General features: G+C 45.6%; 1 protein-coding gene across 6 annotated transcripts in view; it reads left to right on the top strand.

Moving 5' to 3' along the window:
- LOC146348629 (receptor-type tyrosine-protein phosphatase V-like) overlaps positions 1-26,668 on the top strand; it is a 76,151-nt gene that overhangs the window by 20,643 nt on the left and 28,840 nt on the right. For 5 of the 6 annotated variants that reach the window (XR_014790682.1, XM_084853640.1, XM_084853639.1 and 2 more), the window contains 17 exons: positions 481-750; positions 2,464-2,733; positions 4,300-4,569; positions 5,979-6,251; positions 7,665-7,937; positions 8,278-8,550; positions 10,054-10,326; positions 11,830-12,111; positions 13,033-13,167; positions 13,261-13,471; positions 14,468-14,535; positions 14,892-15,018; positions 16,281-16,328; positions 17,561-17,654; positions 18,479-18,569; positions 20,808-20,884; positions 24,814-24,948. Coding sequence is in view for 5 of the 6 variants with exons in the window: in XM_084853640.1 (XP_084709766.1) it covers positions 481-750; positions 2,464-2,733; positions 4,300-4,569; positions 5,979-6,251; positions 7,665-7,937; positions 8,278-8,550; positions 10,054-10,326; positions 11,830-12,111; positions 13,033-13,167; positions 13,261-13,471; positions 14,468-14,535; positions 14,892-15,018; positions 16,281-16,328; positions 17,561-17,654; positions 18,479-18,569; positions 20,808-20,884; positions 24,814-24,948 (3,170 nt within the window). In the remaining variant the exon portion in view is untranslated. The remainder of the gene's footprint in view (positions 1-480; positions 751-2,463; positions 2,734-4,299; positions 4,570-5,978; positions 6,252-7,664; positions 7,938-8,277; positions 8,551-10,053; positions 10,327-11,829; positions 12,112-13,032; positions 13,168-13,260; positions 13,472-14,467; positions 14,536-14,891; positions 15,019-16,280; positions 16,329-17,560; positions 17,655-18,478; positions 18,570-20,807; positions 20,885-24,813; positions 24,949-26,668) is intronic. The other variant, XM_084853642.1, reaches the window with a different exon arrangement.

A 26,668-nucleotide genomic window follows, 5' to 3' on the forward strand; every position in this document is an offset into this window, starting at 1 on the left:
TTTTCTTAATACGGTCATATATGTTGTTCATACAGCGCAAATTGTATAGCCTATCCTTGAGGAGTAGAGTGTTCTGACCCTTCCTATGAAAATGTTTTGGGGTTGGATCCAGGCTGGGCAGAGCAGGGTGTCTGAAAGTGGAGAGAGAGAGAGAGAGAGAGAGAGAGCAAGCAAGCAAGCAAGCAAGCAATATCACTGCAGAAGCTGATAAAAGTTGTTCAGGGAAAGTCCAGATCTGCTGCTTTCTTGGCCCCTTGACTGCAGCCCAGTTTTTTTTAAAGATCTAGTGCAAATCCTAAATACATTCCAATATATAACTATTACTTACATTTCCTGACATCCAAAGATCAGCCTTTTTGTCCTGAAACACCTGTCTCTCTAGTGAACACCTGCAGTGGCTTCAGCGTCTCAGCTCTCTTTCCTTACCACTTCCCCTCAGCATGATGCCTAGCAGTCACCAATAAATCTGTTTCCTTTCAGACCCTTTAGTTCCTTCAGGGGTGACGCTGGCCAGTAGCAAGTGGTCCTCCAGTCTTGTTGCCTCTTGGGACCCAGGTCATGGGGACAGAGATCAGCTCTTTCTGCGATTCTTCAACCAGGAGCAGCCTATGCTAAGGAATATCACAATTGGACCAGGCCTGCAGAATTTCACTTTTGAGGGCCTTCTTCCTGGCAGCCAGTACTTTTTGGAGCTTACGGCCCTGGCAGGACCATATCGGGCCTCATCACAGCTAGTATCTGCCTGGACATGTGAGTATTCAAAAGTAATTCTGCAAGGTGTTAGGCCTCACAAGTGAGACTTCCCTAAGCTGCCAGCATTTGCTGCAGCCTAATGTCTCAGTGGGATAGGGCCGCGGTGAGGGATAGGGCTGCGGTGCCTTAGTGGTTAAGACGCTGAACTGCAGACTGGAAGGTCAGCAGGTCAGCAGTTCGAGACCCGAGTGCTGCATGACGGAGTGAGCTCCCGTCTTCAGTCCCAGCTTCTGCCAACCTAGCAGTTCGAAAGCAAGAAATTGCAAGTAGATAAATAGGTACCGCCTCAGTGGGAAAGGTAACAGCGTTCCGTGCACCTCAGTGTTCAGTCATGCCGGCCACATGACCATGGAAGCGTCTTCGGACAGCGCTGGCTCTTCAGCTTAGAAACGGGGATGAGCACCGCACCCTAGAGTCGGACACGACTGGTTGGGGACACCTTTACCTTTACCTTTTTTACCGTCTCAGTCCCCTGTTAAGGCCGAGAACGGGCAGAGTGACGTATGAGCCAGTTCACGGGAATGCCACAGTGGTGCCTTTCTCTCATCCACCTGATACATTAGGTTCAGCTTTCATTCCCACTCAGCTGCAACGGGAATCCAGCATTTCTCTTGTTGTATGAATGTGTCTGTCTGTTTTTCTGTGGTCGTAAGCCTGTGGAATTTGCACTAAGTTATAACTGAACTTCTAAAGCATTCAATAGGATGGACCTAGATAATGTATTTAAGCAAAACTACATGTTTTATTTATTGTGGTGTTTTAGTTTAACTGCAGCTATTGAATGGGGTTTTTTAAAACTTTTTTTTAATAATTGTTGTGAGCTACTCCAAGGACCTATTTGATCTTATGGTGAGATACACATTTAATAAATGAAATGAAAGGTAAATGAAAGTAGGATTCCTTCAGGACAAATTTCACTGCATCATTTATTTATTTTATTTATTATTTTATTTATTACATCATCATTATTCTGTCTCATATAATCTCCCTCTAGGACAGTCTTTCCCGATCTGGTGCCCTCCAGATGTTTTGGACTACAACTCCCTTCATCCCTAACCATTGGTCATGCTGGCTGGGGCTGATGGGAGGGCACTGGGTTGGGAGAAGGCTGTTCTAGGGCAGGGGTGGGCAGAGAAGGTAGATCTCTAGATTTTTTGGACTTCAACTCCCAGCATTCCTAACCATTGGCCATGCTGGCAGAGGCTTCTGGGAACTGAAGTCCAAACCATCTGCAGATCTACTTTTATGCCCACTCCTTCTCTAGAGTCTTCATAGAAGCATTATGTGACACTACAACTGACCAGTCATGCTTCACATACTTTGGGAACAGTAGTTAAAATAGGGTTGCTTTACTGTCTTCTATTTTGCTAACTTACGTTAGGAATCTTTACATGACCATATGCAATATTGAGTTATCATCAAGAGCATAAAGTTTAGTCAGGATTCTGCAAGTGTTAAACACATACCCTGCTGGTTAATTTTTAATGACAGGTTGTACAGATTTTAGACTTTAGCAAGCAGGCAGAATATGTTTTTACTGGTGTTGTACTCACTCTTGCAAGATGTTAAAAGGAGCAACGCAATAGTGGTAAATACCACGGTGAAGCTAATGTCAAATGCCTCTGTGAAAGCAGGTACTCTGAGGTTTGCTCAATGTTCCTGCTCCTTTATCCCACCATGACCTACCACCCCCTTTTGTTACCACTGCAGATCCTCTATCTCTGGCTAATGTGAGTGTGAAATGCGGCCAGAGCCCCCAGCAGCTGATTGTGAGCTGGATGGAAATGGGGAGAGGACGAGAGTACTGGGTCCAGCTCTACTCGGATGAATCCCTCTCCATTATCCGGAATGTGTCAGTGCCACATGGAACTACCCAGGTGACCCTGGATAGCCTGGTGCCAGGGACCCGGTACCGAGCTGAGATTGTCTCCAGAGCTGGACCTTACTACATTTCCTCACAGACAGCCATTGGCTACACAGGTACAATGCAGGCTCCTCTTGAGCCTTTTCTCTCAAGTCACACTCTCTGTCTGAATCGGCCTGAGATTACACATTTTCCTGAGTGGACAAGCACTGGCTACTGGCTTTTACAGGCCTAGAAGGTGCAGAGCTGTTAATGGCACAGAGGCTGGGCAAAAGCATAGTTCCATACTTTGTCTCCCTTGCTTTTTGTACTGCACAAGTTGATCTACCATCAGCTGTAATGAGGTATTTAAGCAGAGGCTGGATGGCAACCTGTGAGGGATGCTGTAGTGGCATCCTGCACTGTAGATTCCACATTGACCAGGGGGTTGGACTAGATGACCTCCAAGGCACCTTCCAACCCTATAATTCTATGATTCTTAGCAGTATCCCTTTTTTAACATTGTGCTTAAACTTTTGCTGATTCCTGTTCTTTCCTACAGCTTCTCAATCTCCTATCTGATGTTTGGCAATTTTCTTTGTATGCTATATTATGTTGAACTTATTTATTTTTACATACTCACATTCTTTCTGCCTTTCTGCCGAAGCAGTCAAGGTGATTTTAATGTTTAAAATAATGATTTACAGTCTAAAATACTATGATACAAATGGAAAAGGGGATGAGAGGGGAACAGGAAAAGAAGCAAAGTTAGGCACCAACGCTTTCGTAGGCTGCATTTGGACATCATGCCAAACCATCGTTCAGTACTACATGCATGAGCAGAGAGGATCCCATGTGAAATGCTGGGCTTGCATTCTCCCCTCCACTTTCCTCCTCCTGAGTGGCTAGGAGCAGGAAGAAATCAGAATTCAGTTTTGTAATGATACCAGGGATCTACTAAAGTGAAACCAAATTATGGTTTATTCCTCCTTCTGGCTGCCTAGGAGACAGAGGAGGAGGCAAAGGGAATGCACGAGCCCAAGATTAAATTATTTCTAGTGTGCTATTATTGTAATGAGTTTGTTTCATTTTTGTGGTTTTATTGTTTTGTTTTAGACTGGTTGTGTACCACCTTGGTGGCTTTTTGGCAAAAAGGGTGGTATACTGATTAAGGCTTTGCTTGGGCTTCTTTCTGCTTGGGCACGTAGCACTAAACCATGATTTAGCTTTACATGAGGACCATGCTGCATAATGAAATTACATCATGGCCAGGTGGAATGGCCATTGCAGGAGACAGTTCTGGAATTAGAGAGGAGCCAAATGGCCTTTGGTCCCAGCCAAGCCAACGGAGGGTACCTTCTCTCACCTATTTCCATATTATTGTTGCTGGTCCTTGCTGTTATTCATGATTACTTTTTATTCTGACTTCCCGCAGTGGTAGCTGATGTCTCAGTTGCTTGTCTTTCCTGCTGGATCATTAAGAAATGGATGAGCTTACTTGTCATTGGTTCCTCCTCTGCCCCACCAGAATGTATTTGTTGTGTGACTTGTATGTAAACCCCAAAGGACCTGAATAAATGGTTTTTTAAAATGTAGCCAGGGATAACACAACATAGGAATCAATAAGACTGTTGGCCCCTGAACCATGGACACTTTTTGTGCCAATACGTCTTCCCAGAAGCCCCTTGTGCTTCTTCTTGTAGTGCCCTTGATGCCACTCTCCTTGATGGCAACCAATCACGGCTCCTCAGTGTTGACTGTGCAATGGAAGGCTCCATCTGGACAGAGAGACGGCTACATGGTCTCTGTGTCTGAAGAGGAATCCACAGGTACCAGAAGTCACGTGGTTGTGGAGAAAGCCAGCACTAACATCACTGTAGCAGGGCTAACCCCAGGCACATGCTACCTTGTTGCAGTGTGGTCACTAGCTGGACCCTACAGTTCTCCTTCCCAGAACAGCACAGCCTGCACAGGTGAGTTGTCTACCCAGTGGAAGAAGTTATTGTTGATGACTGAAGTAGAATTTTGCACATTTTGTGCTGTTCGCGTGTTGATGCGAATGTACCTAATGTGCCCTGCCCGGACTTACACACGAACTGGAACATGGCTGCACTCCAAAATCTTCACATTTCTGAATGTTGCAATCAAGTTCATCAAGTAAAAAAATGTGCACAGAAATGTGTGTATAAGGAAAAAGTGCACACAGGACATGCATATTAGGGGAAAGCATGCACAACTGGGGGGAAATGTATACATTTTTAAAAGCGCATACATCCGTATATCGGAAGAAATGTGCACAAAAATATGTACACATTTTTGTGCTGACTTTTAAAAACGAAATTTGCAAACTGATGTGGAACCAGGATGGAACAAATTTAATGGTGGAAATCCAACAAAGTGAACTAACCTGAACTTGACAGATTTGCCCAACCTTGCACAGAAGATGTCAGAAATGGATCGTCTTTTACCTTCGCAGTCAACACCACAATAGATCAAGCTTCAAGCTAATATGCCTTTATTTTACTAGAGAGTAGCCTCTTTACAAGTGCAGATTCAAGGAAACTCTCAGACTGCCCCAGGCCCTAACAACTAATCAATGATCTGTAAGCAGAGAAGTTGCTGACAGTTTGGGTATGAATCTCATGGCCCAGCTAGCTTTGCAGTGATACCCTCCCTTAGGGTGGCTCCCTCGTACGTTGGCTTCCAAGAGTAGCTATCCAGGCAGAGCGTCTGAGACCTGCCCCTAACTTTTCCCTCTTAGCTTTGTGACACACCCTAGCATCCCTCAAGTCACACCCCTCTTCCTCCTCCTCCTCCTCCTCCTCCTCCTCGGAAACTTGAGTTCCCATCAAGTTTCCTGGGCCATCTGTTTGTCAAGGCCTTTGGAAGAGTCTCTCCCGTCATCTAGGCGCTCTAAGGAGGGTCCCTGTCCCATGCTTTGATCTAGCAGTCCTAACTCTGACTCAGAATCGGAGCTGTCAGACATCTGAAAAGGCTGGGACACATCCCTGATAGAAGATCTGTGAGGAGCACCCAAGGCCAAGGGAGAGTTTCAGGGGATTGTTCAGCCAGTTCCAGTGGGCAGTGCCATAAGCCATACTGAATACAGTTTGATGCAAAAGGCTCGGGCAGAGTTTGATAGAGATGTGGCTCTTCCACTGGAATGACGGTGCTGAATGCCTCGTTGGATGCTAGATGTGTTTATCCTCTGTGTGGTTTCATGTGTTGCGTGGACTGGCCTCTTCAGAACTGCACTTGGTAGCAGCAGACGGTGGCTGCTACGCTTGCTGTATCTCCATGAGCTGTGTGGGGTTTTGCTATGCTGTGAAAGTTAAGCAAAGGGCCTGTGTTTCTGACTGAACCTTCTTCTCTCCTCCTGCAGTCCCTGCTGCTCCTGTGAACCTGACCCTGAGAAACACTGGCAACTCATCTGTGCTCTACTCAGCCTGGGCAGAGCCCCCAGGAGGCAAGGACCACTACCGGATGATTCTGTACAGCCTCGTGCCTCCAGGCCTGGAGAGAGTTCGTGTGGTGGGGCTGGGCACCCAGGACTTCCTCTGGATAGGTTTGCCAGCAGGAAGCCAGTTTGCCATGCAGGTTATTACAGTGAAAGGTCAAGCTGAGGCCTCCTCTACCATTGCCGTTGAGTGGACATGTGAGTGTGACAGGCTAGGTCCGGTCCTGTCTGAACCAAAGGTCTAGGGATGCACCCATTACCCACAGACACATAGCCTCCTTGTGTAGGTCGAGGCCCACAATTGCTCTCCTTCTTGGACCATCTCAACTCTTTCCTGCTAGATCTGCCTTGACCCTACAATTCCCTCCATCTGGTTATTCACTGGCTTACCCTCCTTTGTGTTCCTTCCCTTCCTGACATCTACAGGATAAAACGGGGACATTTCCCTATCTTGAGACATTTCTAGCCTGGGCTGTGCCTGGACCAGCTTATACCATTAGAGGAAAGAAAATGTGGGAGGTCTGGGGGGGTGGAAGGGATTAATCTTCTGTACATGTGTGTGCTCACATAGATGAAGATATGTGCAGATGCTGGTATGCGGAAATACGACATCCCTTCCCTCCCATGCATTCTCTCAGAGACAGACATGGGCACACTTAGGCACCAACATATAACTGCACACCTATTTTTACATATGTGCATAGACACACATCCTCCCAGCACAGATTCACTTGTACGTACAGCAGTTTGGTCAGAAGATCTGAAGTGGATGCAGGAGTGACAAGTAAGACTTTCTGATCCATGCTATGTAGAAGGTAGACCGCATCTTCTCCTTCAGCATTTCTCGATCCTTTAGCTGGCCCTGCTACAAGACAGAGGGAAAGAAACTGCACCAAGGGGAAGTACTGTAGCACGGAGGTAGAGCAGCTGCTTTGCATGCAGAAGGTCCCAGATTCAATCCCCGGCATCTCCGGGTAGGGCTGGAGAAGTCCCTTGTCTGAAACTCTGGATAGCAATGGAAGTCAGTGTAGACGATACTGTGCTAGATGGGCCAACACTGTTGAGAACCAGTGTGGTGTAGTGATTAGAGTGTTAGACTGGTACTCGGGAGATCCGGGTTCTGGTCCCCACTTGGACCTGAAACTCACTGGGTGACTTTGGGCCAGTCACTGGAGAGGAGGAGGATCATATAAGCTGCCTTGGGTTCCTTGGAGGAAATAAGGTGGGATATAAACGTAATAATAAATGGTCTGATTCGATAGAAGGCAGCTTTCTTTGTTCCAGGTTGGGTTGGGCCAGCCTTTTTTCTCTCTCTCATCCTGATAGTTATTGATAGTCTAGTCCATCCTTCTCGCCCCAGAGACTATTTTAGATATTAACTCCCATCATCCCTGACCACTGGCCAAACTGGATGGAGCTGATGGGAATTGTAGTCCAAAACATCTGGAGGACATCATGTTGGGGGAGGCTGGTTTAGTCCTGCCTGCCAAATATACTGTGCAGATCCCATTGTACCGTTATGATCTTTCCATCCATTGTAGCTACCGTGTGCAGCCAGTTACATCAGCCACCATTCCTCACTTTCTCATGTAAGTTCTTACAATTTCACAGCCCCGCTGCCTCCCACCTTTGTGCAAATGTGGAGCAAAAGGCACCCTGACAGGCTGAATGTGACTTGGTCACCAACCTCTGGGAGACTGGATGGCTATGAGTTGAACTTGTACCACTCACGATCCAGCATCAGAGCAGCACAAACATCTCTGGGGAGAAATGCCACCAACTTCACCTTCTCAGGCCTGACACCAGGAGCCAAGTACTTGTTTGAGATCTTCTCAAGGGCTGGACCCTATAGGACTTCAGCAGGGAACGTCAGTGCATGGACAAGTGAGTAGCATGTTGGTCACTTTCATTTGTTTCTCTGCAAGAGATCAAGATCTGTCGTCATGTTGGTTTCCATAGCCATTGCTTCTGACTCTGTCCTGCATCTGGGACCTGACGCTTCAGTGCTTTTCATAGTTCTTTGCCTTTCCTTGTGACGAGCTGAGTCTGTTATGCAAAGGAGACAAATTCATACAGATTTGCTTACTAACCTAATTTGTATCCGATGCTGAATTCAGCTTTTCTCAGCTTAGCATTGTGTAGCGCAGAGTACACAGCCTTGGCCATAAGAAGCTGGAGATGCAGATGGCTTTCATTTTCTCTTCTGACATTCCCTCCTTCTTAGGTCCTCTTCCTCCTCGCAGAGTACATCTATCCAACAAAGGGCACATTGACAAGTTGAGCGCCGCCTGGGAACCCACTGCAGGAGACCAAGATGGCTATGTACTAACACTGTATTATGCTGGATCAGGCACTCTGGCAGCAAAAGCCTCTGTAGAGAAGGACGTCACCAATTTCACCTTCGTAGGCCTCATCCCAGGAAGTAAATACTTGTTAGAAGTGGCTTCCATGGCAGGGCCCTATCAGATATCAGCAGGGAATGTCAGTGATTGGACATGTGAGTATGGGTGTCTTCACACTCTTCTGTATTTGTCTTCACAGATATTTTTAGTGGTTTAATATATAAGTAAATAGAAATGACTGAATTTAAGGAATCTGTCCATTCCTTAGGAGATCATTGAGTACAGGCTGAGACCAGCTCCATTCCCCCTAATTTGCTTGGGAGTACGTTTGCTCGCAATGACACTAGGCAGCTCTTAAACAAAAGTACAAGTATCCATATGGGGAATGGCATTTGCTCTCCAAAAACAGGCTTAATCAAAATTGGCACAAGTTTGCCTTGGGTGCACTACTGATCCCTGCAACCTCTCATTAAGGAAAATAAGCACTGAGTGAAGGATAGGCTAAACTATGGAATTCACTACCACAAGATGCAGCGATGGCCACCAACTTGGATGGGTTTTATGGAGGATAAGGCTATCAATGGCTTCTAGTCCTGATGGCTATAAGCTACCTCCAGTATCAAGAGCAGTAAGCCTATGTACACTGGTTGCTGGGGAACGTAGGTGGGAAGGTGCTGTTGCACTCAGGTCCTGCTTGTGGGTTCCTGTTGACAGCTGGTTGGCCACTGTGTGAACAGAATGGTGGACTAGATGAACCCTTGGTCCAACCCAGGATGGTTCTTCTTATGTTGTAGACCAGTTGCTCTTTGGGAAGAAAATGAGTTGTTTCTCTAGAGCAGGGGTGGGCAGAAAGTAGATCTCCAGATATGTTGGATTTCAGCTCCCAGCATTCCTGACCATTGGCCATGCTGGCAGGGGCTTCTGGGAGTTGAAGCCCCAAACACCTGGAAAACTACCTTCTGTCTACCCCTGCTCTAGAGCAGGAGTGCAGAACCTCAAGCTGAGGGCCAAATTACCCCACCTGGGGTTCCCATCCAGTCATTTGGAATTCCCCAGATGGCCATGTCCCCTTTACCTGGCCCCACCCCATTCCCCCACAGCACTGTGGGAGACAGGTGTAGCCCTTCACCCTGTGCCAGCCCCCACCCCATCCCCTCAAGCTGCTGTTTGTCCCATGAGGGAAAATGACTAGGTACCATATGCGTGTGGATATGGTACACATATCCATGTACCGTCGTATTGAAGAGGGGGCATAGCTTAGTGGTAGATTTCATATTTTGCATATAGTCGTATTGAAGAGAGGGCGTAGCTTAGTGGTAGATTTCATATTTTGCATTCATAAGGCTTCTGGTTCAATTCCTGCCATCTCAGAGGTTCTTCCAATCCAGATAAAGAAAAAAAACTTAGAAAAAGCTTAGAAGAAGCCCCAGTCTATGGCAGTTCCTCCCCAACCTGATGCCCCCCAGATGTGTTGGACCACAACAACATGGCTGGCTGGGGGATGCTGGGAGTTGTAGTCCAACATATCTGGAGGGCACCAGGTCATCATCCTAGGCCGCTGTAGCCTGACTTTCTCCCCTTTTATTCTCACCAGTCCCAAAACAGCTTTATAGTTTTAGCAACTAGCTCCTCTCTCCTGCTTCCTTTTTATACCTTAGACCCTCTGGTTCCTGGGAAACTCTCCATAAAGGCTGAGAAGGGAAAACCTGCCCTGTCTGTGACCTGGGCGAAGCCCGTCAGCAAGCCAGAGCACTGCCAGCTGCAGCTATGGCATCCAGGCAACACCACCGTGCTCCAACACCACACCTTGACCCAGTGGCAGGTCCGGCATGTTTTCCAGGGGCTGGTCCCAGGGAGAAATTACTCCATCTCCCTCAGCTGCACTGCCGGACCATATGAGAACAGTTCTGAGATGGTAGCAGTGCCAATAGGTGGGTATATGCTTGTGCTAAGGAAAAAGAGTGTGGAAGGAGGTTGTAGGACTTGCTTTCTCTTTCATGGACAGCAGCAAAGATTTGTGGATGGTGTGCATGCATGTCATGGTATGCATATGCCTTTGGATCAGTTGCAGCTATTGGCTATTTCCCACCACCCTGTGATGCTTTGATATGTTTTGAATCTCAGGGGTCTTTTACATGAAGGATTTATTGTTCGCTCAACATTCCCTACTCAGGATTGTTTACGGGTTCTTTAGACAACGTCATGACCCTCCAGTTTCCCTCCTGTGTCTAACCAGCACTTTTGGCAAGTCTTTTTAGAGTAGGGAAAATGCAGCATTTAATTGTGAAAGTGACAGAAAGTGCCATTTTCTCTCAGAATTGTATTTGCACTATTCCACCATACCACAGTGCCACTTAGAGGTTATGTAGTGGAAAAGCAGGAAAGAAAACACTCCTCGTGTAGTGCTTGGATCTCAGTTCTGTGACAAAACCAAAAGTAGATATAGTGGATTAACAGCCACATGCAGAAAATCCCTCAGAGTCATGTTTCCACCTTTCAGGTGATCCTGTGCCCAGGACTTTTCCTTCGCCCGGTGGCTGGTCACCCACAGGGCATGGTCAAATTTGGCCAAGCTCTGGAGGCAGAAGAGAACAGATTGGATCAAGGGCTGAGCCCCAGCTTGCTAAGCCAGCCTTCCCCTGCTGGCTGGGGGATGCTGGGAGTTGTAGTCCAACACATCTGGTAGACACCAGCTTGGGGAAGACTATGTTAAGCATTTGGCTTCCAGAGACAGCAGGCTGTCACCAAAGTGCCCAGATCCCACAGATCTTTGTCCTAGCCTCAGAAATAAAAATAACTCATAAAATTCCCACGTGCCAGGGTGTTTTTAGAAGGCAGACCTGTACAGGGCTAAAGAAATGTTTCAAAATCCCAAGTCCCCAAATCAGATTTTTAGATGGCTGTGCTACCAAGCACCTGGGATTTGGAGGTCTCATTGCTTTCTGGGCTTGTGGCCCTGCTAAAGGAACAAAACGGTCTGGACTAGCCAGCGTCCTGTCTGTCTTGTTGGGGAGGGGCTGTAGCCCAAAAGTAGAGCACATGCTTTGGGGAGGGGCCATAGCTCAGTGGCAGAGCACCTGCTTTATATGTAGAAGGTCCCAGGTTCAATTCCCAACATCTCCAGGTCGGGCTAGGAAGGAATCCTTCTTGAAGCCCAGGAGAGCTGGTCAGTGTTGACAACACTGGGCTAGATGGACCAATGGTCTGACTCGGTATAAGGCAGCGTCCTGTGTTCCTAGTCTGTACATTGGCCTTCCCCAACCTGGTGCCTTCCAGATGCTCCTGTGCTGGCTGGGGCAGGCTGGGAGTTTTAATCCATCACACCTTGAGGGCACCAGGCTGGGGAAGGCTGCTGTGCATCTATTGTAGAGATCTGTGAACTCATAGAGACAGCCAAGTGTCACCCCCGAGTTCATTGTGTTTTGTTTCTCCAGAGCCCACTCAGGTGAAGGACTTGCAGTGTCTGCCTGACACCACCAGTGTCTTCCTAAACTGGACCATCCCTGAAGGGGACCTGGAGTCCTATGAGCTGACAGTGAGGACGTTTCCCAGAGGAGGCCTCCAACAGTCTGCACATCTTCTGGCTGCTTCCAGGGCTGACGTCACTCTGGCAGAGCTGACCTCCAACACCTCCTATGAAGTCAGCATTAGTGCTCTTGGCAGGAACGCCGTGAGGGGCCCAGTGGCGACGGTGTTCTGCAACACATCTGTCGAAGGTATGCGCCTCCCACTCTTTCCATTACATCAAGATGGACTTCTGGATAGCAATTTATCAGACCAATTGATTGACTGGGAACCTGAACTTTACAAAGGGGGAAGTGTGAGACTGGCGGTTTGGCAAGAGACACGGATATCCTACAACTGTGCTTAGCTCAGTGGCCAAGAGCGTGAGCTGTGAGCCACTAATCACTAGCTGGCCTTTGACAAGCTACTATCCTCCCATTCCCAGCTTCCCAACTGCAGTGAAGGGAAAATAATGCTGGCCTGCCCTACAGAGTCATTATAATGATAGTTGAGATAATGTACATTAAATTCTCTATTTATTATTATTATTATTATTATTATTATTATTATTATTATTATTTATTTCATTTCTATACCGCCCAATAGCTGAAGCTCTCTGGGCAGTTCACAAAAATTAAAACCAAACAACACACAATAAAACAATTTAAAATATATAGAACATTAAAACCACAATATAACAATACAACCACAATAAAACCTAGCAGCAGTACAGGAGTTTAAAATACAGATTTAAAACAGCAAAGATAAAAATGTAGAAAGCTAAAATGCCTGGGAAAATAAAAAGGTCTTCACCTGGCGCCGAAAGGAGTACAATGTAGGCGCCAGGCGAACCTCACTAGGGAGCTCATTCCAGAGCCGGGGTGCCACAACAGAAAAAGCCCTCCTCCTAGTAGCCATCCGCCTCACTTCCTTTGGCAGGAGCTCACGGAGAAGGGCCGCTGATGATGATCTTAAGGTCCGGGCAGGCACATACATCTCTGAACACTTGAAATGTATTTCTTTTTCTTTTTTTTTTATATGCCTGCAAATCAGATATACACAAATCTAGATCTGCAGCACCACCTACTGGTGACACCTTCACACCTCTTATACTTCCTGGCTTTCTATTGCAGTCTTTCCTCCTCCTGTGCGAGTGGACATCCCCCAGTTTGATGCCAGCGCCAGAGTCATCATCTCCCCTGATATGTTCAGCGAGGAAAATGGCCTCATAGAGTATTATGGGGTTGTGGTCACCACCAATGAGTCCTGTAAGTGTCTGCCCCACCAGCTGCCATCCTTGCAGGGGAATCAATGATGCCCCTGTGATCATAACCTTGCGGTGCTTCTCTCCACATCTCCAGTGTTGAGGCCCAGCCAAGACATCATCTCCCACACGTGGTATGACCACTATTACGGGCAGGAAGACTCGTACATGGCTGTGTTGGTGCCAAACCCATTTCATCTCAATGGCAGCACCAGTCCCAAGGCCTGGCCAGTGATGGTGGGTGCAGAGGAATGCAGCCACTCCCGGGAGACCTGCAATGGAAAGCTGAAAACGGATGCACAGTACAGGTAAGAATATAAGAAATACCACTGGTGGTTAGCCAAACATCTTTGGGAAGCTCACAAGCAGGCATAATTGAAGCAGCTGCATCCTAATCAGTGATCTAGTGGAGCCAGGGCTCTCAGGGACACGGAGCCAGGGCTCGTGGGGATGCCGCACCAGCACTATTTTCTTAGCCAGGACGCTGACGTCATCTGCTACCCCCCTCAGAATTCTCTGTTCCCCCTGAGCTTAGCTGCAATCCTCACAGTAGCTGTGAGGGGGATGAATTTTTTCAGCAACAATATATTGTTTCCTGTTGTAATGCAAAGTATTCTGAGGCGACTTTGTCTTGAATGGGCAATTCAGACCCATTAGCTTTACCAAAGACCTACTCCTAGTGGAGATGAACAACTGGTTTGTTGTTATGAATCAGCACAGTTGCCTCTCCTTGGGGGCATGGCTATGGGGCCTCTCCTGGGGAGCATGGCTATGGGGCCTCTCCTTGGGGGCATAGCTATGGGGACTGCCATGATGAGTACATGAAATCTACCATCACACCACGGATCCTGTTGAGTATTCCCCCAGTATTTGTTAATCAAAGGTTTACTGCCTCTGTACATGGGGGCGGTATGTGTGTGTGTGTGTGTGTGTGTTGATATATAGCATGAGGAGAACCCAGCTTGCAGTGAACGCACCTCATTCTTCAGCCATATGAACCATTGCATAGCTGTCCCAGCTCAGCTCTGAAACTGTCGTAAGAAGAAAATTGGCCACTCAGCCCACAGGAGTGTAGAATTTGGCAGTGGAGGCGGGGGGGAGGGTCGATAGTGGGACACAGCTTTGAGCCAGTAACTGTTTGCCTCTCAGCCTAACCCACCTCATCAGGTTTTGGTGAGGGTAAAAGTGGGTAGTGGGGGAGAATCATGTACGCTGCTGAACTCTTTGGAGGGAAAGCAGGATGGAAATATGACAAAAATAAATAAATGGAGGAATAAATAAAACCCTGTTTTTTTCTGCTCTAGGTTCAGCGTTGCTGCATTCACCAGATACAGCCGACGGGCTCCTAAAGTGTCATTCACGGCATTCTCAGGTGAGGTGTGTCTCTTCATCTGGTTGTATTCTGGAGGAAGTAGACCTCTAGGTTCTTGGCCAATTTCACTGGGACCTTTCCTGCATCTCCCATGTAGAGAAATTCATCAAATGATCACTTTAAATGACTAAATGCAATCCTGTGCATTGAGTTCAGTTTGGACTTATTCCCAGGCACAGGCATATAGACCTGCAGCCTTGTCAATCAAGGATTAAAGTGTTGCCATTCATGCTCCTAATCATCTAGTGATATAGTGGGTGGGAACTGTGTGAGTCATTTTCACATAAAGGGTTTTCTCAGGGCTGTGGAGAACATTTCCTCATATAAATGGGACTTTTCATTGTCTTGGTGTCCAGCGGCAGATGCCTCTGTGGCCTCTGCTACTTTATCTGCCCCAGTCGTGGCTGGGATCATTATGGGATTCCTCGTGACGGTCACAGCAATTGCCGGATGGATCTACTGGAAGCATCTGCGAGCAAGGAGGTAAGGAAGGTTGCAGGTTTTGAAGGAACACCACAATGCAGGATTTTCTTCTTTGGAGCTGGGCTCAGAATTGGCCAGAAGACCTTTTGGGTAAATCTAGATAAGAGGTATGAAATTGTCCTAGGTAGGATCTCTGAATATCTCTGAAGCAGCACACGCATTCATATCCCACAACAGGTGAAAATCTGAATTATGTGATTTAGTTGAATAGCAATACATAAGCAGAGCAATGTGAGCATTAGCTATCACAGCAGCCATGAACTGCAGCATAGGAGAAATGATTGGAGGCTAAAAAGAAAACAGTCTATGAGTTTGAAACATGTTGGTTCTGCACTTTATTTATTTATTTATTTATTTAATGTATCTTAACTACAACCGCTTTTTAGGGCTCAGTCAAAAACTGTACAAAAAATGGAGTGAGAGATAAGGTACACTTGAAAAGTAATAATATCAGAATATGTGAACAAATTACTTTGTGAAGCTGCTCTGGAGACATAAGCTACGTGATACCAATCAAAGACAGCCATGCCCATCAAGGCGCATCAAAATGCCAATGTAGAAAGGGCAATATAAGTCTATTGGAAAGGAATTCCATAATTTTGGTGCCACCACTGAGAAGGCCCTGTCTCTTGTGCATGCCAACCTCCCTGATCTTGACAGGGGGAACTCAAGATGGACCCCCCAAGGTCTTAGCGTATGGGCAGGATTGTATGGGTGAAGCTGGGCATTCAGATAAACTTACCTCAAGCCATTATGGACTCTACAGTTTAAGGCCAGCATTATATATCTCAATCATTTAGGGTGAAATAACACACTAGGAGGGAAAACAGATTAGGAGGAGGGGTTCCCATCCCAACTGCATGTTTTCCTTGTGATGCTAAAGCATGGGGGGAATTTACAAAGGAGAACTGGCAGGCAGGAGAACAGTGCTTAACCCTTCCCTCTCCCACTGATTTGCCCCCACAAATGCCTCGGATTGTTTTAAACCTTTAAACAGTCAGAAAAATGGCATGGAGGCATTTGCAAGGGAGATTTGGTGATGGCAAGTTTTAAACAACCCTCCCTCCCACCTGCTGATTTTCTCTTGCAAATGCACCCACACACACAGACACTCACACGTTGATGTTATCTTGGCAGTTACAGGCTTGGAAACACACATTTGCTGAGCTAGCGTACAGTTCTGCCCTTAGGAGGGAGATCTGCAGTGAATGAGATGCTCGTCTCCCCACCAAGAAATAACCATCTGTATGTCTTGCTTTCAGAATGGAAAAGGGTAACATACCCCAAGAAATGGCCACATACAGTCTGAGGTGAGGAAAGCTATTCCCATGTCTCCCTGGTCACTCAAGGGCATAATCTGTCACAAGCAACAAGCCAGGCTTTGGGATATGGAGGGACCAACAAGGGTCTGGCCGTTCCAGGACATCTTGACAAGAAGGTGTTTTGCCACCAACTTTTATTCTCAGAACTCATCTCATGGGATTTCAGTTTGCTTTACAGCAGGGGAGCAACTTCTGACCCTCCAGATGTTTCAACCTACAACTCCCATGATCCCTCGCCACTGGCTATGCTGCGTAGAGCTGATGGGAGTTGGAGGACAAAACATCTGGAGGGCCATAGGCTTCCCACAGCTGGTCTAGAGAGTTATTTCCATGTTAGTTTGAGAGAATGAGGCACATTTGACCAAACTATCCAACCTTTTTGGGATTCATGGTATACCCTTCAAACAGAGCTAGGGAATCTGGTTCTCCAGGTGTTGTTCGATCACAGCTCTCATCATCCCTGACCACTGGCCATGCTGGCTGGGGTTGATGGCAGTTGGAGTCCAACAACATCTGGAGGGCCACAGGTTCCCAACCCCTGTGTTAAAAGAAACACTTGGATACTGAAGTTCATAGCTATGGTAAATTCCCAGTTTAAGCAATGGACCAGAGATCTATAGCTTTTCTACATGAGGCTGTTAATTGGCTGTTAATTTGTTGTATCTACTTTCGGTTTCGTCACAGAATTGAGATCTGAGCACTACACAAGGAGCTTTTCTTTTTCTGCTTTTCCACTACATAGCCTCTAGGTGGCACTGTGGTATAGCAGAATAGCACAAATACCCAAGAAGAAATCACACTTTCTTTCACTTTTACAATTAACTACCACATTTTCTCTGCTCTAAAAAGACTCGCTGAAAGTGCTGGTTAGACACAGAAGCAAAACTGGAGGATGTTGTCTAAAGAACCAGTAAGCAACCATGAGTAGGGAATGATGAGCACATGATAAATGCCATGTAGAAAAGCCCCTAAGCTCCTTTGGCTCCTAGCTCCTTTGGCCCCCATAACAGCTTATGATGCTCCTGTTGATGTAGCTTCCATTACAAATAAAAGTTTTATGTTTGCCGTTTGTGGCTTATCTGAAAGGAACTTAAATTTTACCTAGCTTGTATGTATGTCAAGTCACCCTCTTAGCATCTTCACTCTGCCTAACGAGGATCACCGCTGAGCACTTGCACTGTTTCATCGCTCCTCCTGCTGTGTATTTTTCTTTCATGCAGAAATACCCACCGGCCCATCCCCCTACAAAGTTTCAGACAGTATTATGAGACAAGAGCATCAAACTCCAATCAGGGGTTCTTTCAGGACTTTGAGGTAATTGCCCCTCACTTTTTCTAGCCAGGCTGGCTATGTGGCCGTGGTTAGACAGCGTTATCATTGTTTGCAAGCTGTAGAATTATGCTGGTTACATGCTTTGTAATGAGAGCTAAGTTTCACTACCTATGAAATACCCGTCAGAACCAAGCCAGGTAAGCAAGAACTATTCCTCTGCCCAGCTACCACAAACACGGACTGATATACTCTCTCCTCTTCTTTCTTCTTGCTAGTTTGTGCTGGTGAGTTGTAGTTTACCTAGACAGAGGAGTCCTTCTGCTGCTGTCCCTGCTGTAACTTCCATGTATATGTACAGGGAATAGGGAGGGGCATGTTTCATGGAGCCCTTAACCCTCCATATACAGTCTGCAGAGAAGAATTATTAAACAGTTGGCTCAAGATAAGTAACTTTGACAGAGAGTTTTGAAGCATGAAAAATGTGAGCCTTGGACGATGATTTCATGTCACTGCTGGGTGGTCCTAAAATCCCATATAGACCAGCTCAGCCTGAATTCTGACTAAGAACATTCCTCCAGCACCAAGAAGAAATGGGTGCACAGTGCTTTGTCTTAAGTGAGAGAATCTGAGGAGGAGACTTCCTGGCCTGGGCCTATGTCAGGCATGATAATGGGTTTGGGTGCAGCTTCTCCTTGAATACGGGTACATCTCATCCTGTAGCTTCACATTTGCTCAGTTTCAGTATTGTCAGATGCATTCATTTCAAATTAAACTCACTTTAAGATTGGAGCCTGGCTCAAGCCCACCTAGGAGATCCAGAGAGTCAGTGATCATGCTGAAAAAGATACTGTCTCTGTGTCCTACAGGAGCTGAAGGAAGTGGGGAAAGATCAGCCAAAAGCAGAAGCTGAACTTCCTGCCAACACCTCCAAGAACCGATACCCCCATGTTCTACCATGTAAGATCCGGACAGAGTAATGCATGGCTAATTTGTCTCCTCTTCCTGGTAGGGTTATTCTGATGAACTTTCTTCTCTGATTGGTTCGATGTATTCTACAATTCCATAGATACTCTGCTGCTGTCAGCAGTTTCCTTTCGCATTAGTAGCAGAGTTGAAAGCTGGTTTGCTACACCTTGATATGAGGTTCAACTACTGTTGCAGTTCCTCATACTTTGGCCTTTCCCCTGCTTTACTCCAGCCCCTCTTTCACTTTTACAGTGCAGTCCTATGCATTTCTACTCAAAGTCTGCTGAGTTCAGTGGGGCTCACTCCTAGGTAAGTGGGTACAGCATAGCAGTCTTTGGGGGCTAGTACAACCTTGATACGAGATCCCATTCTTGTATTGTGTTTTCCTTAAAGTGATTCACTCTACCTGAAGCCAGAAACTATCAGTGTCTGGCTCCATTCAGTATTCCTGTACTGCTCTTCACTGAAGGCATGGCACATTTAGAGAGGTTAGGAATAACCTCCTCCTCCAGAGCCAGTGTGGTCTAGAGTGTTGGACTGGGAGCCAGGAGATCCGGGTTCTAGTCCCCACTCAGCCATGGAAGCTCACTGGGTGACTTTGGGCCAGTCACAGACTCTCAGCCCAACCTAACTCACAGGGTTGTTGTGAGGATAAAATGGAGAGGAGGAGGATAATGTAAGCCGCCTTGGGTTCCTTGCAAGAGGAAAAAAGGCGGGATATAAATGCAATAAATAAATAATAAAATAAATAACAATAGGAATACACTGTGAGGTCAAGATACAGACCTCACACTGTCTGGCCTAGACAGGAGATTAAGTGGAATAAAGTTGTTGGGCTAAAGTGGGACACTTCCAAGAGCCAGGGTTTGGAACCAGGTCTCCCTGGTCTTAATCCGGTACTGTACCTACTCTATACATGCTGGCTCTCATAGATTTGCATGCATAAGTGTGTCAGGGTGCCCCTGTTGCCTACTGAATCTTCCAGTAGCCAGAATCAACACTCAGACAAAAGGAGTGCTTTCCAAGGCTTTAATTCCATTCATCCTAATGAAGCATACAGCTGAGACTCTGAGGAACGACAGAGGAACAGCCATCTAGGGGTTTCTAAGGGTTAGGACATCAGTTGATCTCTGTTTGGGAAAAATGCGGCAACACTCTGAACTTAAGGGGTAGGAGGGGAAGATCTCCCCCTCTCCCGTGGGGCCTTGGGGCGCAGCTGTTGATGTCGAGCCAATGGGGCTGAGCACCTAAGCTCGGCTTCTGCAATCTCTCACTTGTGCCTGCACCTCGCGTCTAAAAGCTCAGGTTGTCCCTCCCTTTCCACGCCTGGTTCACTGTCACTCCCAGGGATGTGAGCGGGGGGGGGGGCTCCCCCTCCAGCTGTGCCTCTGAAGTCTGAGAATGTTCCTCTCTCACGAATTGTATCTCTTCCTCAGAATCAGAGCTGCCTTGGGACTCTGTGGGCTCAGATACAACCCTGACAAAGTGCAGAAAAGGGATGGCTGTGTCCAGTGGTACAGCTCCCTTTACGTAGCCATCTGTATAACTTCAGTTGTGAAGCACACAACTAACATTTCTCTTCCCTCCCCTCCAACTGCCATTCCAGTTTGGTGTAGTACTTAAGAGTGTTGGACTGGGTCACCAGAGATCTGGGTTCTAGTCCCTACACAGCCATGACACTCAGTGGGTGACTTTGGGCCAATCAAGGACTCTCAGCCCAACCTACCTCACAGGGTTGTTATGAGGATGAAATGGAGAGGAGGAGGACCATATATACCACCTTGGGCTCCTTTAAGGAAAATTGGTGGGATATAAATGTAATAATAAAAAATAATAAATCGATAACAATAATAAAAATAATAAAAATACAATACAATGAATAAAATTCCATGCTTTAAAATTGCTTCTGTGTTCTTGATACCTTAGAACAACAACAAAACTGTTGGCTAATCCTGATTGAAAAAAATACTGTGTGCATGTGCAGTTTTGCACGTTAATCTCGCTTAAATCATAGCAGCGTCATGGCTATAGGAATAAAATGGAGTTTTCTTCTGAACCTGCTGCTCTCTGGGTGGTGATTTAGGGGGCCCCTGGGCTTCAGGTCCCTGGATGTTGGCCCTGTGCTTTAGCCCTAGCTGCAGCACTGGCTGGGTCTGCTGTTCCTGCAGCGGTCTGTGTAGTATAGTCTTTTTCTCCTGTAACATGTTTCCTAAATCTGGCCCATTGCAGATGATTACTCCCGAGTGAAGCTGAGCCTGCTGGATGGAGAACCCCACTCTGACTACATCAATGCCAACTTTGTGCCAGTGAGTTTCTGCATACTGCCTCAGCCTTGCCAGCATGCCATATTTAGCAGCGTTATGTTCAGTGGAAGCTGGTGGCTCCGATGTCAGTGGGGCAGGGCATCCGCTCCGGGTTTCAGTCTGAACCAGTCAGGACTCCAAAGGAGCTATCCAAGGTGCTTCCTGAATGGTTCTGACTGAAACCCGGAGCGGATGCACTGCCCTACTGACATTGGAGCCACCAGCCTCCACTGGTTATGTTACTGCCAGTGCCGTGAGAACATCATATGGGGTTTCACAACTGAGTGAAACAGAATCCCCAGGGGTCTGATATACTCTTAGAAAACACTGGGAAATTGGAGATAAGCCTGTTGACCACACTGGCACTGGAGTAGATGAGATTTGCAGAAGAAAACTGTCAGAGATGTGGTGTCCAGCAATCAGTAGGGTAGGAGCTGAAAGATACCTAGCATTGGCAGACAAAACTTTATATGGTGGGATGTCGGGTGCACATTGGGTGTAGTATCAGTAATGGATTAAGTTTTTACAGTACTAATAACGATTGTTATTGTTGTTCAATCGTTAAGTCATGTCCAACTCTTCGTGACGCCATGGACCATGGCACGCCAGGCCTTCCTGTCCTGCGCTCTCTCCCGGAGCGTGCTCAAGTTCATATTCATTGCATCGGTGATGCTATCTAGCCATCTCATCCTCTGCCGTCCCCTTCTCCTTTTGCCTTCAGTCTTTCTCAGCATCAGGGTCTTTTCCAGGGAGTTTTCTCTTCGCATTAGGTGGCCAAAATATTTGAGCTTCAGCTTCAGTATCTGTCCTTCCAATGAGCAGTCAGGGTTGTTTTCCTTTAGATTTGACTGACTGGACCTCCTTGCAGTCCAGGGGACTCATAAGAGTCTTCTCCAGCACCACAGTTTGAATGCATCAATTCTTCGGCGCTCAGCCTTCACTAATAACGATAACAAACATTAAAGAGAAAATGTATAGCAAATTAGAGCATAGCAGATATATATGTGGTACAAAACTATCAGGAATAAAAGAGGCTTCTGATAATTGAATTTTATGTCTGTTGTTAACAGTCTTTAGTCTCTGTGGAATTATAGAAAATACAGTATTTGTTTTCAGCGAGGGAAGTAGGAAGATCATGGCAAGATAGACAAAGACAAAAGGAAATCAAAAGATGGGGAGGGTGAACTGAGGAGGTATGTTTTTGTGTGTCAGCTGAATGTGTCAGATTATCAGATCATAACTTCTCTAGAGGATGGCCTGGATGTAGACATTCTCTGCTGGGTAGCCTGTTTCTCAGCCTGAATTTATGTTAGTTAGTCTTCAACTAAAAACAGATGTGCAGTTAAAAGAGATGCATGGTGAACCTGGCATTATAACTGAAATGACAGATGTACATAACAGTAAATCAAATGCTGCTTCAACCATCCATCTTGACCCTCCCCCACCAGCTTCAGGCAGACAGAACGCCTTCTTTATTTTTAAAAGCACCAAATTAACATTTGTACATTTATCTGCTAATTTATCTCCTTTTTTTTAAAAAAGAAAACATTAGAAGTGCAAAATTGCTCTAGTGATGGGGTTGGGCTATTTTGCGTGTTTTTGGTGTTTATATTGCTTTAGGTACTATTTTCATTATATATGTACACTGTCCTGGCATCTGCAAGGACGAAGATGTTTTAAAATGTTCTAATAAATAAATAATAGATTTTCATGGTGACATCACAGTGGCCAGCCAATCAACACCATGCACAGTCAGCTTCTGCTTCAAACATGCAGAACTGTTACTTTAAAGAACTTAATCCTGGAGAGGAATAGGTATGTTTGGATTTAATGCAGCCAGGGTGCTCCCTGAGCAGCCCTATTGCTCTAAAAATGTTACTTCTCTTTCCTTTCTCTCCTGCTATTTACAGCTGCATGTTAAAGAGCTTGGATGTAACCCTCATGTCTTTCTGGTGATCTATCCAGGTAACGGCTAAAAAACATGTGTTTATGTGTATGCATGCGACACTCATGTTTGCATGCACAAGCCTGTCTATGTGTACATGGTACATGTGTGTCCTCTGCACAGAAGTCATGTTTGCTTGCCTATGTAAGAACACTGTGCTTAATTTGCACGTTAACATTTAATACTGGAAATATCACAGGTCCAGATGTGTCTCTCTTACGGGCTGTGTTGCTCAAAGTGTGTGGCTGGCTGACCACTGTCGAAAACAAAATACTGGACTAGATGAACCTTTTTCTCATCTAGCGAAGCAATTCTTACATTATTATGTGTAGGCCTTTTAAGGCAGTAGCAGGCAAGGCCAAATTATTACTCATTGCATCTGGAGATGAGAGGCTAAACGGGGAAGAGTGGAAGGCTAAGGGACAAACTCATTATGATGCTAAACACGACACTTGCAGTAATCTTTTCATTTCATCATGGGTTACAACTCTGGGTTGTCTCTTCCCCAACAACCTAGAAATTTGCATGTCATACCTAACAACCCTGGTGTGGGGCCTCCCACGGTTGTTTTGCTCCTCCCACTTGCAGTGGGAGCAATTGGGCAGCAGGAACCAACATGCTCACTCGCTTGTTCACAACAACCCAAGATTGTTGTGACATCCAAACCAGGTCAGCAAGTCTCCGGGCAGGGATGAAGGGAGAGGGAGGTTGCCTTACCCTGTAAGTTGAGATTTGGTTCCCTTGTTTGCGCCTGAATGGTGCAGGGACTTCTGCTGAGGAATATCTCCTTCACTTCTGCACTCTGTGGCACACTGTAGCATGCATGATGTAGGTCAATCTCTCTCTACCCTAATAGCATGGACATGGGTTTGATGCATGGAGGGGCCTATCATAGAGAAGCAGGTTGGGCATCTGATCTTCAGGTTTCTTCCTGCTCAGTGACACTGCGATTCCAGGAATTGGTACGGGGAGCATCCTCACATACCTTGAACATATAACATTGTGCATTGCTACTGCATTTGGATGTTTGGGGAATGTGAGCTCATCTAGGGAAGCCAGCAGGCCTCATCTCCACTCTGGAGGAACCCACATTGTGCACTAATCAGAACTTACCAAGAATTTTTGGAAAGGACAGTCTTCCCTCTCTCTTTGGTATTTCCCTAGCAGTTGCTCACTGTGCCCTTTTCGGGAATGTTGTGTATAGTGTATGGGATGTGGAAGAATTATGGATTTTGAGCCTTTTAGCTGTATTTCTCCTTGACAATTGGAAGGGCTTAAAATTAACTGCTTAAAAATATATTTTAAAGGGTGTGGTAAAGAATATGTAATATGCAGAAGAATATACTCTTAGGGGATGGAGAGTTAATTGTCTAAAACTATGTTCCAACAGAGGGAAGACTTGGAATGTGATAAACTGGAGTCTATATACATCTGGAGTGGGCAACTTATGGTCCTCCACATGTTTCATCATCCCTCACCATTGGCTATGCTAGCTAGGACTGATGGGAGCTGTAGACCAAAACATTTGGTTGGCCACAAGTTGCGCACTCCTGATATAGGTAATCAGAGACCAATTAAAATATTTGCATCTGTTGACTGGTTACATGAGGCTTTGCAGAGCGGCGGGGAGGGGGCTACATACATACATACATACATACTATGTAGCATACAAGAAATATAGGAACATCTCAACTAAACAGGCTTTAAAGGCTGAGGGATTGGCTGCTTACATCTACATTCTGCGGCAGAAGACCATAAGCATAACCCAACAAAAATTAGTTATGACGAAGACCCTTTCTATTGCTTTCAATAGGACTTGGTCAGCATTGACCTTTTCTGGACTGTGCCCAAATTTCCTTCAGGGTTGTAAACTAAGCTATACTATATTTTTAAAAAATACAATCCATAAATACATAATCAATATTTTATGCTTTTCTTGGCTATATGTATCCAAGAAATGACTAACTCCACCTCTCCATTATTGCAGGGTTATAGTTCCCCACAGGAGTTTGTCGCCACGCAGGGGCCCTTGAAAAAAACCCTGGATGATTTTTGGCGGCTGGTATGGGAGCAGCACATCTGCACCATTGTGATGCTGACTGTGGGTATGGAGAATGGACGAGTAAGTCTTATGGACATCCCTTTTTGTGTTTGGTCTAGGGGAAGAAAGGTTGCATTTTCTCAGCCTAGCGCCATCAGTTCTTCCTGGGGCACAGGCAGTGAAAGGTCCTGGATGGACATGTGAGATTCTTTCCATCAGTTTTCTCTGAGGCCTGTTGCTATGGATCTGGCTAAACAGAATCCTGAGGGCCAAACTAAACATGATATGCAGATGTATGTAACATGCCCCTGGCTTCTTTATCTAAATGTAAAGTGTTACTTCGGTGGGCTTATCTGAGTTTGAATTTGCATGTTTGCAGCCCAGTGGGTCAGAGGGTAAAGCATGACCAATGTAAAGGACCACAGACTCAAGATTTTAATTGAAACAAAGCAATTAGTTTATTGGTACACAATGCCTAAAAATGATATTCTCTTCATATATAAAATATTATTAACCTGAAGACCAACATAGTAACATTAGTATTTAGAAGATATTATAAATGGTTAGAAACGGTCATAAGAAAGCAATTAACAAACCAACACAAATGGCTTAAGTATGGCATAAGAATGGTATTGAAATGTAATTAACAAAGCAATCAAAGCAATTTGAATGGTAATCCTAGGCCCACTTCTCCCTCCAGCCCATAAGTTGATTACTAATAGACTATTCTACTATGATAGGCAAAATTCATAACTACCGATCCAGTACAGTGGGTCACAGATCCTTCCATCTCAATCTGAGCTAATCAGTGCAATGAAGCAAAGGTTCCAATTGTTTCCAGTCAAGCCATACCAGGGGGAGAGGAAATGGAAACTATCCAAAAGTATCCCATAGAAGAAGAGAGAAGTAGTAGCAGAAGAACAAGGCATTCATTGTATATGTCCAGAACAACTTTTTATATTCATCAGAGACTGGAGCAGATTTCTCCCCCATTTTTCATGTCAGTTTCCTCAGTTGCATGAACCTATGCAAGGCATATCTAGCAGGGAGTGTAACTAGAACCTCGCTTTTCTGTAGGTTTTTTTACAGGTCAGTTTGACATAAGACACATCAGTGCATATGCACATTTTTCAAACGTTGCAACAAGGTTTATGATTCTACTTTTGCTGTGAACCTATTGTGGTGCCCGTTAGGCTTTTACTAGTTGAAGTGAGTTATCATGACCTCATATTCAACCACAGTGCCAAGGTCTAACATCAGCTGACACTTAGGATTCCGCAGAATTCCCAGCAGTTTACACAGAGATGGATTTTTCCACAGCGGGCATCCATCTTAGTCCACAATATGCAGAATCCGAGGGGGTGCCCATCCATCCCTAGCAGGAACTGCTTCACCCTTTCCTGCCAGCCATTTTTCAACTCAAACTCCCCTCCCCACAGCTGTTCCCCATCCCACCCTAGTGGAGGAAGTATATGAGAACAATTGAAATTTTACTTTTGTAAGCTAAGAGCCCAACATTTCCAACTGCCTGAATGAATTATTTATTTTTTCAAAAGATGTGGTTGGTGATTAAAAAAATCAACAATGTATAAATCCTTGTTAAATTATGAATATTAAGAAAACAAATTAAAGGCTATATGATTAAAACGGCTCAAGAATTAGAAGAGCCAATTTCTATTGACAAATGGAAATACAGGATATAGCAATACTTTCATAAGGGGAAACTTAAGGGGAAGTTGTACTAAGTTAATTAGCTTTTCTACACGAGGCATTTGTTATGCGCTCATCATTCCCTAGTGAT

The sequence above is a fragment of the Heloderma suspectum genome, chromosome 4 (assembly GCF_057233095.1).
Source record: "Heloderma suspectum isolate Gila_16-S chromosome 4, 16-S_ref, whole genome shotgun sequence".
NCBI classification, from domain to species: Eukaryota; Metazoa; Chordata; class Lepidosauria; order Squamata; family Helodermatidae; genus Heloderma; species Heloderma suspectum.